Source organism: Melospiza melodia, chromosome 3, assembly GCF_035770615.1.
Source record: "Melospiza melodia melodia isolate bMelMel2 chromosome 3, bMelMel2.pri, whole genome shotgun sequence".
Classification (NCBI taxonomy): domain Eukaryota; kingdom Metazoa; phylum Chordata; class Aves; order Passeriformes; family Passerellidae; genus Melospiza; species Melospiza melodia.
The window spans coordinates 118148982-118161899 of record NC_086196.1 but is presented as its reverse complement, the minus strand read 5'-3'; the positions used below and the strand labels follow the sequence as shown (position 1 = coordinate 118161899).

The window sequence follows — 12918 nt, the reverse complement described above, 5'->3', positions numbered from 1 at the left end:
AGATGTGTGCAAGAACATCTTCAGTATTCTGTGTGATGTATTGCAGACAGCAAAACAAAAGGGGCTGTCAGTAGCTTGTTAATACATCAATAGTATGAACAGTACTAGTTGTGATGTCTCACTGAAATACCTTCAGTTGTTTCACTGCTACAGCCTAGGGACCTTTGTGGGAAAGTAGTCTGTCTTGTTTCACTATTAAAATGCACTCTGCAGCTGTACTAAAATAACTTCTACTTTAGTAGCCAGCATTGCAGAATTTACCTATCTCGTGAGGTAGCTCAGGTCTGCTCTTTTTGTTTTCTGCTGCATAGCTTTTAATTGGCAGATATTATCAGTCATATGTTTCTTGACATGCCTAATAAAAATTTCTTTTAAAAAGATGAACAAGCCTCTCCAAACTTTTTAAAAACTGTACCCACCAACATCTGATATAGCATCAATCCCACTGGAACTTCACTATAGGATCTCCCTAAATGATGGTTCCTCATTTGGAAATTACTTTCAGATACTAGCTTGTTCTTAATAATTTTTATAATCTAATACTTTCTTGTCCAGAATAGTGTATAATATCAATTATTTATGTGAAACTACATTTATGAACTACATCTGTAATCTCATCAGCAATGAAATTACTTTTGGCTGGTTGAACCTAAAAGCCAACAATGTTGAGTGTAATTTTTGGAGATTAACTTAATCAGTTGCTACTTATTTGGATCTTTTGTGTTTGGCATATTTACTTACTGCTCATAACTTATTGTCATTACTCATAATTTTTTTGTTCTCAATTTCCCTGGTGTCTACACTCTACCTTCTCTGTTCCTGGCTGTCAGTTTGTCCAGTACTATGTATTTTTTCTTGGGTTTAGGTTCTGTTAAAGAAAATCCTCTCATCTCAAGACTTTGAGTGCTAGTTTATTTTTTAGCTATTGCAAGTAAAGCAATATTGATACTACACGTTAAGTGACACTGATAGGTGCTCTGATACTACCTTGAGTGGGAGAAGAGATGTGCTTTTCAGTAGAATTGCTTGCTGTTCTCCCAAATATTCCATGTAAACAAGGTGGAAGAGCAAATCAGCATCACAGCCTTCAGAAGCAGTGGCTTGAGATGTTAGTATCTATTGCCATCAACACTATTTTGTTCTGATTGTAGAATGCTAAGTGCTTAGAATGGATCTTGAAGATCATCTAGTCCCAACCCCTCCTGCTCTAGGCAGGGACACCTTTCACTAGACCAGATTGCTCAAGGCTTTTTCCAGCCTGGCCTTGAATGCTTCCAGGGCTGGGGCATCCCCAGCCTCCCTAGGTAACCTGTTCCAGTGTCTCCAGGATTACCTCTTTATTGTGACTACCATAGTTTAGGCCACCTAGCTGAAGTTCCTTCTTGCATTTTGTACCCATTTTTCCTAGTTCTGCCACTAGAGTTCCTGACAATAAGTCCCTTTCTGGCTTCCCTACAGGCCCCCTTCCGGTTCTGGAAGTTTGCTATGAGGTCTCCATGCAGTCTTCTCCAGGTGACCAGCCCCAACTTTTCTAGCCCATCTTCATAGGAGGGGTGCTCCAGTTGCTTAATCATCTTTGTGGCCCTCATCTTTGTGGCCCTTGTCTGGACTTGTGCCAACAGGTCCCTGTCCTTTTTTTGTTGGGAGCTGAATGTTGTGTCTCAGGTGGAATTTCCCAAGAGCAGAGGGGCAGAATCACCTCCTGTGACCTGCTGGCCATTGTCCTTTTGGTGCAGTCCAGGATTCTGTGTGTCTTTCTGGGCTCCAAGTACCCACAGCTGGCTCATGTTGACTTTTTCATCACACATGACCCCCAAGTCTTTCTCCCCAAGCCTGCTTGCAATCACATCTCTGCCCAACCTTTAGGTGAGAAACTGAATTATTCCATTCTTGGCACTGGACCTTTTTTGTCCTGGAATCTGCTTTAGCTGCAGTCTGGCTGTGCCAATACCTTTTGACCTGTTGTGATACCAAGATTGTCTGAAGAACCATTGAGTGTGCTCTGAAATAGTTGCAGACAGTAAATGGTTCTATGATTTTCTGTGTTGTACATTTTCAATGCCAAACCTCTTGTGGCATGCTTCTGGCTGTAGCACAGTGCCACCAAGCGTGTGACACTTGGTGCCTATTGCTGGTCTTTGGTCTTGTTCTGTGTATTGCTATCCAAGCTGTTGCTGCTTTCTACAGGAACCTGAATTTTAACAAGCTCTTTGAAAGTGAATGTAATGCAGTACAGCTTAATTTCTCGGGCTCAGACTTTGCCTGCACATGGGTTATTCTGTGCCTGTCCTATTGTTTTGGATGATCAGAGCTGAGTTCAGTTAACCTATGTGACTCTGGTTACATGCCTAAGTTACATGAACAACTTCTTTCATTCAAAATTTCATAGAATTCTACTGAAAATGTTCTTTACCTTTCCATGTTGTATTTTTCTGTACTTTTATTTTGAGCCATGGTCATAAATTTTTTGCTCTTCCCACTTCTAAGTGGTACCTTTGGGTACCTGTTGAGTCAAGGGGGAACTTAGGAAAGAATTCTTTTATCTCTTGATTACAGATGTTGCTGGTAAAAGTGTTAAGCTCCTTTTTTTTTGTTGGCAGTTGAAACATAATGTGTTATGTAGTGATGTAGATTTAGGCCTTTTGTGTCTTGACTGGTATTTACAGAGGCTGTAGTTGCTCTCAGATATTTAAATGTTGGTGTGCTGTGTGTAAGCATGAACCTGCTCAGCAATCTGGCTGAATGTAACACTAGGATTAAAATTTGCCAGAAGTAAATGAGCTATCAAGTGTGGAAGAGCTTAAGGATTGAGTCCTTTGGGTTTTGGGAAGGTTCAGCTTGATGTCTTTCAATAATTAGTGTTTAAGTTTCTCTGACTACTTGTAATTCACTGATTACTCTAAGGAAATGGGAAATCTTTAGCCTATAGGTGGGTTACTTTTTCAAAGTTATTTAAAGGCTTTATCCAGTACATGGAACTTCATCCTTCTCAGGCTCTTCACCTTGTATAACTGTGAATGTGCTCTCTTTACAGGCTTCAAGATCCAGAGGAGGCACGGGACCAATTTCATCTAGCCAGACTGAACTGCAAGAAATTTGCTTTTGTGCATGTGGCTTTTGCACAGTTTGAGCTATCACAAGGTGTGTAAAAAAACAAAAACAACTAAACTTGTTTGGTGGTGTTGTTCTGTTTTGTTGTTACAAACTTCTGCTCCCTTACATAATTTGTAAGTAAACTGATAGGTATTGAATCAGAAAAATATCAGGGTTTTTTAAATTGAAATTTACTGAGAATGTGTGTTCACTTTTAAAGTGAGAATATGCACACAGATCATTGGGGTTTTTTTCTGTTTTAGAAATAACTTTCAAACTAGGTGAAAATTGTTAATAGTTTCTACTTTTCTAATTTAGATCTTGCAGTGGAAGGCTTTTGAGTAAGGCTCCTCCTGCATGGAAGGAGGCTCAAATACTTTGCTTGCTTGTGGAGGAAATTCCGTCCTCTTCCAAAAAGCATTTGTAGATTGTTTTTTATTAAGCCAAAATACACTGCCTGTGTGCAATTTGGTTGCCCTGGTACTTGCTGGCAAGGCTGTGTTGGCTGCCCACAGGCTTGTAGGCTTGTGTTTTTGGATCTTTTGTTTCCATGGGTGATTTGAGCAGTGACATATTTTGCCCTGGGTATTTCTTCCTTTGACAGTTTGCTCTGTATAGAAAGACAAGCACATTCCATGAAAGCTGTTTTCTTATTTGAATGGAAAAAATTTGATGAATATATTAATTTTTTTGTGACTTGTTTTCCTTCATGTTTTTTCAGTATCATGCAAGTTATTGTATATTGTTGTATGTTGTATATATTTCTCATACTGCTTAGTATGAGAAATTCTGCCCAAACTTAGCTACATTAAATAAATTAATCTGTCTATTCAACATTGTAGATTCTGAATACATTTTACTGGTTATGTGTCTGTCTTTACTTCTGTTTATTTTCCACTGATAGTGGTTTTGTCTATACATTTTTGCTTCAGTGATACTTTTTAACTGTATTTTAGGATATTGTTTAGATGCTCAGTGTTTGGCCCATGAGGCAGAGCCATTTTGTTAAAATCAAAGTCGATGCTTGTCGCAGTCCAGGCAGTCACAACATAAAGCAGAGACCACAAGCAGTCTCAGTTGGTAACACTTGGCAACAGTTTATTAATGAAAATGGCTGATCTTTTATACACTTTCCAGTTGTTTACCCTTCCTCTACCTTAGCTATTTGCCACAATAATTCAATACCATGCCATTGGTGAAAAGTTACTCTGACTCCACCTAACTTTCTAAAAACGCTTCATCCAGCTGCAAAATGCTCTTATCTTCCTTCTCTCGATCTCCATGGTTACGGCCTTGGAGAAAGCTCCTTATCAGCTTCTTCTTACTTCTCGCTCCTTTAGCTAACAGGCCCGCTGCTAGCCCCTTCCACAGATACTCATTTGTCATCTGAGATTTTCCAGTTTTTCTTTTCTGATGAAATGATTGGCATTAGAGCAGGAAAGGCCATGAACCAACTCCCCCCTCCCAGAAGTACATGTTATGTTTTGTGAATGACTCCTGTACAGGATGGGGAAAAAAAGGACAAAAATTTGCATGTTTGTGTCTTGAAATTACAGTTTCTGTGTTATGCCTGAGTCAGTTATCTGACCAGTTATCTGACCAGTCTTGTTCTAATATAAACCTATGGTATTGAACTTCAAAACAGTAGTAAAAAGATGATGATAATTTATTTAGTGAGCACTAGATGTTTATTTAAACGGATAATTAAACACTAATACTGCAATAACAAAGATACTGTTAAATAAGTGTAATAAAACCTATTGTGTAATTTAATAAAGTGTAGAAATGCTGCTACAGGTTACCAGTGACTAAATTCATCCTGTAGTTATGGGATGTGTCCATGCAGTAGTTTACCTTACTTTGACAGTAAGCAATCAACCTAGAATGAAGTGCTAATCCCAAAGGAAAGAAGCCAGTTATGATCGGCTTTGTTTTATCTGCAGTGTGCTCTCTGATGTGTATCTGTTACCCTTGAGCTGATCTAGGTGTCCTTTAGTAATGTGTATGGAGCTGCAGTGTCCCTGCTGGGTGCTCAAAGAGGATTAGTGGGACACGTGAGATGTAAATTGTTACTTAAGAGTGCTGTTCCTTTTTCACTGTGTCCACTTAGGCCAGAGGGAAAGGAGGGTAATGCTTTATTGCTTCTTCATCCCAGTGATTTCAGCAGTGCTTGGCACACCTGTCAGTGCTTTCTTTTGCATTAAGAAGAAAAACTTAATTGCACGTTCTCTTCGTTAGCTCACAGTTTTGCTCAAGATAAAAGCTCAAGTTGTGAAATTAGATTTGGTAAATTGATGTTGATTTCTTAATAATTGAATATTAGTGACCTGGACATGGGGTGACACAGTAAAGGTGCCATTGTGTTTTTTGTGGCTCTTTTTTATCTAAAATACTGAGTAAAATTTCATTTAAGTCCCCCAGATGAAGAGTTGTCTTGTCATTACTTGGGTACCTTGGGTGGTGTGTTTGAGGATGATTTGCTGTGAATTGGTCAGAACTCATGACCATAAAACTCTACTCTTGACTGTTTCAAATCTTATGCCAAGGTGCTTGATTCAGGCTTTTGGCATCTGATAAAGTGGACTGGTTGGAATTTAGAAATATTTCTGGCTTGATTTTGTGCCTTGGTTCCTCATCTGTTAAGGGGGATGAAACAGTTTTTCACATACATGTTTTGATGTCATGCTCTTTCTTACTCAGGGTACTAAGAGGAATTACTTCCAAGTAGCAGGTCTTGTTGAAGCAATGTGTGGTTACTAAATATAGCAAAAGGTAGAATCAGAATGCTGTTTAAGGATTCTTAGAGCCTATCCACTTTGCTAATGATTTAGGAGAAAAAACAGTATTGGACTATATGGTTAAAAAACAATTTGTAACAAATTAGCACAAAATTTATTTAAATGAAATTATAGTTCATCTAATTTTACTGCTTCCTTGCTTCATGTTTGGCATTATCCATTTAATATTCTTAAAATAGATTTCTTAAAGCATAAGTTCCTGGTACCTACACTGCACTTCCACCATCCTGAACTACAGGCAACAGTGATGTCTAAGTTCATTTATGAGTGGAGTTTTGAGTGCAAGTGACATGTGTATGCTATTATGCATATACTTGAGTATTTCTTATAATACATATGTAGCATAAAGTTAAGAACCAAGTGGTTTGTTTTGCTGCTTTGGAATGGAGGAAGAAGGGCATTTGGGGTTTCAGGGGCATTGACAGCTGTAGCAAACCATTGCATCATTTTGCCCAGATGTTCTTCAAACCAAGTGAAGTATTGTGGTTACAGTACACTTTTTTCCTTATTTGACTTTTTCTAATAGATGCCTATGTACATGTTTACATATGTAAATTGACTGCTTCAATATAGTTTAACACATTCCCTTTTCCACCCCAGCTCTCTTCAAAGTTCTCTGTTTATGCCATTTAGTAATGTCTAAAACTGTAATGAAAACATATCCTTGCTTTTCTTTCCTCTTTTTTTAACTGTAGTGCTGTCTAGAGTTGTTGTTTTACTTCACAACAGCTGGTTTTAAATGTGATTTCTATTAAGTGCATTAAAGATGTTTGATAATATATGCATAATACAATTTTTACCTGGTCAGGTCTAAATGGAAGTCCATAAAAGTCATATTCCTTGCTGATATGACAAAAAAATTTAGAATGAGTACAATTTTCTTACAGTTCCTATAACACTAAAAAAAATACTGAATACATATTTTGTGACTTGGTGTTCAATTTAATGTGTGATTTGCTTTTAACTATTTCCAGGCAGTTTCCTTAAAATGGCAATGTAAGGGGAGGTGTCCCTAATGAACAATGGCTTCATAGAACTATGCAAAGTGAATATAAGACAACATGAATGTAACCATCTTGTTAAAAAAATCTTGCCCCAGTGTAATTGTTTTTTTTACTTCTGTGATTTCTAAAACTGTGCTTCTTACACTTAGAAAATGAGAAGAAGTGTAAGCAGATCCTTCAGAAAGCTGTGGAGTGCTCTGCTGTTCCTCTGGAATTGTTGGAAACTGCTCTGCAAAACTTACACTTGAAAAAAAAGCAGTTACTCTCAGATGAGGAGAAGGAGAACTTTGCAGGTAATTGCAGTTTCTTAAAATACTGGTTGCTTATGCATGTTGTGATTCTAGATTGGAAAAAATCACTAGTGTTTGTCCCTTCTAGATGCAAACTCAGAATCTCTATTGCTCAATAAACAGATATATTTGTCTGTATTATGAATCTTATTCTTTTAATGCTTGTTTCCCTCTTCAGTGCAGTGACTGCAGTTTGCAGGAGCTGTGCTATGGTCAATCCTGTGATTCTGCAGAGGGTGTTCCTCCGGCTGTCAGCAGGGATTTGCAGTTTGTAATAGAGACTGACAGCTCTAATTGTGAAGTAAGAGCTACTGTTGGTAGAGAAGAATTACAACTGAAATATACAGACTAAACTATATTATATAGGTTGTTTGGAGATGTATCTTGTGACAGACTGGGAAGGCTTTGACAGTCATTTCAGTGAAGTCAAATCTAGGAAAAATAATCAATTTCAACTGTATTTTGGACAAAACCCATATGTTTGTCAGTACAAAACTGAAGTGCTTGGCTGTATTGTAAATCCCAAGTGATCCTTTTTGATGGGTATATAATTTCAAAAAGGGAACAGTTATTTCTTGAAGCTTTCTAGTGATACATTTTTTGGAGTGGAATTGAGCAAAAAATATGGTTTGACTTCAGCTTTGGAGTGTGTGTAGCTAACTCTTTCAAGAGTGATGTCTAACACTTCAATATTTTTGCATTGTGTGAGGACAGGATTAATGTGAAATAGATCTGATTTAATTTCCTTAGGGATGTGTCTTCAGGAGTGGTGTTTGAGATTTCCTTGGCACCTATTGAATCAATCTTTGACTGAAACACTAGTGGGGGTGAACTCTTTTAATAGTATTCAGTTATGGCATTCATTTCTAATAAACTCTATTTTCTGTCTTATTCTGTTTATCATTAATTGGATATAGACATCATAAACACCACTGCTGATGTACTGTGCCACAGGAGAATATCTTGAGGGATACCAATACCCTTCATGGATTGTATCATTTTTTGCTGACATTGACTTGCTGCTGCAGGGCTAAGGAAATACCTGTGAGAATGAATGGCAAAACCCTGCCTGCCAGTTAGGAAGCAGTGAGCTGTGGGGCAAGAGTAGGCTCATTTATTTTTTCATCTATATTGGTTTGTAATTAGGTATTTGAAAAATGCAAACTATTAATTTAGTTATTTAAAGATTAAAGTTTCAAAGGTAAATAACATCAGACTTGAAATATCTCAAACTCTGGGACATAAAAGGGGTAAAACACTGAATTTGGCTTTAAGTGAATTTGTATGGTCCTCTGGAGCAACAAAGGCTATTTTAGTATATTGGCATTTAGGTATTTTTTGTATTACCATTTGAAGAGCTGCTTTTGGAAGTTTTATTTGAAAATATGAACGCTGTATATGTAAATGCATTTGTTCACAGCTTCAAAAGATTGTACAGAATGTTTTTGACAGTTACATGCTGTTAGTGTTGTGATGCAAATGTAAACCATGCATCAAGTCTAGAAACCTTTGGTCTAATTCCTTTTTTTCCTCTTTCATTCATGCACAGCAATCTAAAGTATTTCACATACCAGGGGTGCAATCAAACATGTTCAGTTGGGAAAATGGAGTTTAGTATTTCAGAAATGGAGAACCACTTCAGAATTGTTTTGGGTGGAAGAAAGCATTAGGTCATGGGTCCAGCTGTGGTAAGGGGTATCATAAGAAGCAGATAGGCTGTCTTAGACTGTGAAGGAATAAAGGTATTGTAGATCACCAGCTGGCTGTGAGAGTCCAGTGGTCAGCTTGTTGGTTTAAAAATAAAAATCTTTGGGGAAAAAAGTGTGAATTGGATTTGTGAGATGGTGATGGTCCTGGGTTGGTAATAAAACACTGTACACTGAGGCATTTGTTTTATTTAAATGAGTGGTTTAGTCTATTGGCATAAGTAGTTCATAAAATGTTAAGTATTGGAAATAGCCAATACTGCACTGTTTATCTACTAGAAGTCTGATTTCTGGCTGAAAGTAGAAAAGGGATATGGGAGAGTTCAAAAGAAAAGTAAAATCCATTTTAATGAGCTAAAACAAATTTAAAACTGGTAAATGCTATATAAAGTCCTTAAATTGTGATTTATTGGAAGGCTGTGGATAGCTGTGGATCTTGTTGGTTAAGCAGACAATTTCCTATACTGCCAATTTCTTATACAAGGCCTGTGTGATGTAAAATATCATATTATATAGTGTCTTAATTAGAATCTTTGAATGGTTTGGGTTGGAAGGGACATTGAAGGGACATCATCTAGTTCCAAACCCCTGCTGTGAGGCAAGAATACCTTCCACTAGACCAGGTTGCTCAAAGCTTTCAACCTGGCTTTGAACACTTCCTGTTGCCTTTGATTTTCTTTTTTTTTTTTTAATATGTTCTTTGGTGTCTGTCTTAAAAAAAAAACAAACTTGTAGCATTGAAGAGATCTTAATCAAAATAACAGATACTAATTTACATTTTTGAAAAAGGGTTTGTCAGAAAAATAGCTGAATTCAAGTGATTGTTTATCTGAAGGTGCTTAAAATAGCTTGTACTCCACATTGTTCCCTAAATGATGAATTAAACTGTGTTGTAATGTGAATGTGTGTTCATTAAGGGGTTGATACATTTTCATTTGTGTATTCTGAGTTCTTGTGGTTTCTTTGTCTCTAAGAAATGACCTTCCCTTCACCTGTAGAGAAAAATAATGTAGAAGACAGTGTTGTTCTGAACTGTTTATTTGTGGGTTTGAGGTTCTATAATGACTTTTCAAATAACTTGAATTCTGGCTGTGTTTATATCTGAAATATGTACTTTCACAAAGTTTATTAAGTTGACTTGAGAATTTTAAGATTAATGTACAACTTCATAAAACTACTGCTTAATATTCATTGATCAAGCAAGAGTCTCTTCTGGATTAAGATGGGGCTGGTGAATGAGCTTTTTGCTATTGCCTGCTTTGATACTCCCTGACATTGCACAGCTTATATGACCACTCTCAAATTTGCTGTCAGTGAGATCAGCTGGTTCAATTTAACCCAATTAATTGCGTAGAATAACTTAGTTGAATTTGTCTGATATGATCTGAATGTAACTATTTTCCCTACAGTATCAAGTACACAGGAGTCTGGACTTCAGAATATAGGTGGAAATCACAGAAGCTTAAAAAAGAATGATTCTAGTGAAAATTCTTCAACTATTAACAGATCTTTATTTAGGTAATGTCTTAATTTCTTATTTAATGCTTTATAACATCATTTAAACCAAAAGTAAACACATACACTGCAGTGTTGTGTGTTTTGTGGGGTTTTTTGTTTTTTTGTTTTTTTTTTTTCTTTTAGGGAAGAGAAGTCACAGGAGCTGGGTGCTCTAGTTAATTACCACAATCCATTGAGACCACTAAACAAATCTAACCAGGTAAAACATGTAACATTTTCTTTAAAATCTTAAACTCTTTATTTTGCTGTACACACCTGGTAACTTTGAATTTGTTCTAAGATTTGCCCATTTGGGAGGATTCCTATTACCCTGGTATCTGATGATGGTGATGACATGGAGGATTCAGATGTCCCACTCACGGCGAGTGTTACAGAGAGGTATGGTTATTGGGTTTACCTACAGCACCACAGACTTTAGTAGTCCTTTTCAATTATACTTTTATTGGGTAGTGGAAATGTCAGATGTCAATGTCAAATTTGACCTGAAGGATAGAGACAAATAGTATAGTTGCAATGGGTAGTGCAGTAACCTACTTCAAATCTTATGGAAATTCTTTGTAGGAAAGCATGTGAAGATGAAGAGAAAGCGTGTTCTCAGTAAGCTCAAAAGAAATGGAAATTAAAGTGGAAATAAATTTTGTTCAAAATATTTAAGTTTATGTAGTCCAGTTTTTTAAAAAAAGGAGAAAATACAATCTTGTAACTCAAGATATTTTTAAATCTTCATTTTGTTGGACTTCTTTGTATTGGTTCTCACTTTGCTGGCTGGACCTGCTTTTCTGCTTATTTGAAACTTGTAGCCAAAAGTCTTCACAGAACTACTTTTTTCATCTCTTTCACAAAAAAGACCATTGCCCCACTGTGTTGGCATGTGATGTAACTAAGAATGTTACTTCAACAGGCAAATGTCCAGCTCCAAACAAACAGCCTTTGTTGCACCTTTTCCACCATCAACACCGAAACCTTGTGGGCGTGATTCATGCAGCCTGGGAGATTTGCAGGTAACTTAAATGTTTTTTAAATACATGAAGGAACTCTAGCTATCCTATGATATTACTAAAAAAGATAATAACAGCTTTTTCAATTCAAGAAAGAAATAATGTAGGATTTCCCTTTATGTAATCATTTGTGGATAGAAACATTCATTATGGCTTTTAAACTTGAAATTTGTTATGTGCAATAGGGCATTAAAAAAGAGCTTTCTCTGCTCCTATCAGATGTACTGTTCAATGGGAGTGGTGTTTGGAATATGATTTATGAAGAGGAGATGAACAGATTTCAACTTGACTATAGGACCTTTTTCAGCTGAAGTCATGAAGTTTACCATGGGAAGACCCTATTTAAGGAAGTCAATTCAACTCAGTGCTCTATGGAGCCATAAATTCCAGCTTTTGATAGAGATTTTTTTCATCAAAAACCAAATGTCTTGCATTACTATGTCTTATATTTTCATGTCCCATGTCCCCATCTGCTAAAAGAAAATTCCAGAATAGAAAGCACTTAGGCCTTTATTATAGAAACTGGATTATGAAAATTCAGAATGTGGATGTATTTGAAAATAGCATCAGTAATAGTTGTCTGTGTAACCTGCACAGTTCCCTGAGGCATGTTTGCTTTGCAGTGCACCTGCCACTTAACCACCTTAAGGAAATGGCTTTTGTGTACTACTCCTGAGTTTTCCTTTGATTCTTTCTTTAAGATGCTTTTTATGTTCTTTAGTCCTTACAAGAAAAAACAGCTTTGCAAATGTTGGATGAGGGCAGCTCAGAAACAGCTACCAATTCAACTGTAACTCTCAAAACCAAAGTGGATGCAAGTCTTGTGACGAAAAGAGCAGGTAACATTAATGTCATGTCTGAGTAGTTTGAAATAGAAGGAGCATTGAAGATGCTAAACAAAATGTTTTCAAAAAGTGGAAATTACTGCATTATTAACATACCTTTGGGGAATAATTCTTCAAGTTCTTTTAAAAACAATTTTGTATTTCAGAAATACTTCACTTAGATATTGCATGGATTTTGACTGTTGTGTGAAGTCAGCTAAAAATAGGGATGGTATTAGATTACATTCTGTTGTCTTTCTGGAAAATGTTGTAACCAGCTTGGATTTATAGCAAGGGTTTCAGGGCTAGTTAAATCTAGAAAGTTGCTATTATTTATTTACCAACTTCATGGAATATGGAATACATGTACTAACCTCCTATGATTAGTTGCTAACTACTTCAGTGTTTCATCAGAAAGCAGGTTCCCTACGTGTTCTCATCCTGCTGAAAAAATTAGGTGAAAATGTCTAATATTGCAAGAGTTAAGATTTAGGATTTTATAAGTACATATGTATTGTAGGAAAGAAACATTACAGTTGAAAAAGCATAATTTTTTTTGAACTTCACTGTCCCCTCAGCTCCTCAGTGAGCTTTTCCCACTGACTTGCATTGGGAACACTTTGGTTTCAGGTCATACTTGCCCTGTTTGTGCTTCATTCATGTTTCCAGGTTAAATGTTGGTTGAGG

At 36.6% G+C, this 12918-nt stretch overlaps 1 protein-coding gene across 2 annotated transcripts in view; it reads left to right on the top strand.

Annotated features, from left to right (window-relative positions):
• Positions 1-12918, top strand: part of TTK (TTK protein kinase) — a 30017-nt gene that overhangs the window by 5596 nt on the left and 11503 nt on the right. For both annotated transcript variants that reach the window (XM_063152865.1, XM_063152864.1), the window contains exons 5-11: positions 3035-3141; positions 7045-7188; positions 10301-10409; positions 10533-10608; positions 10690-10787; positions 11311-11410; positions 12129-12246. In XM_063152865.1, coding sequence (XP_063008935.1) covers positions 3035-3141; positions 7045-7188; positions 10301-10409; positions 10533-10608; positions 10690-10787; positions 11311-11410; positions 12129-12246 — 752 coding nt within the window. The remainder of the gene's footprint in view (positions 1-3034; positions 3142-7044; positions 7189-10300; positions 10410-10532; positions 10609-10689; positions 10788-11310; positions 11411-12128; positions 12247-12918) is intronic.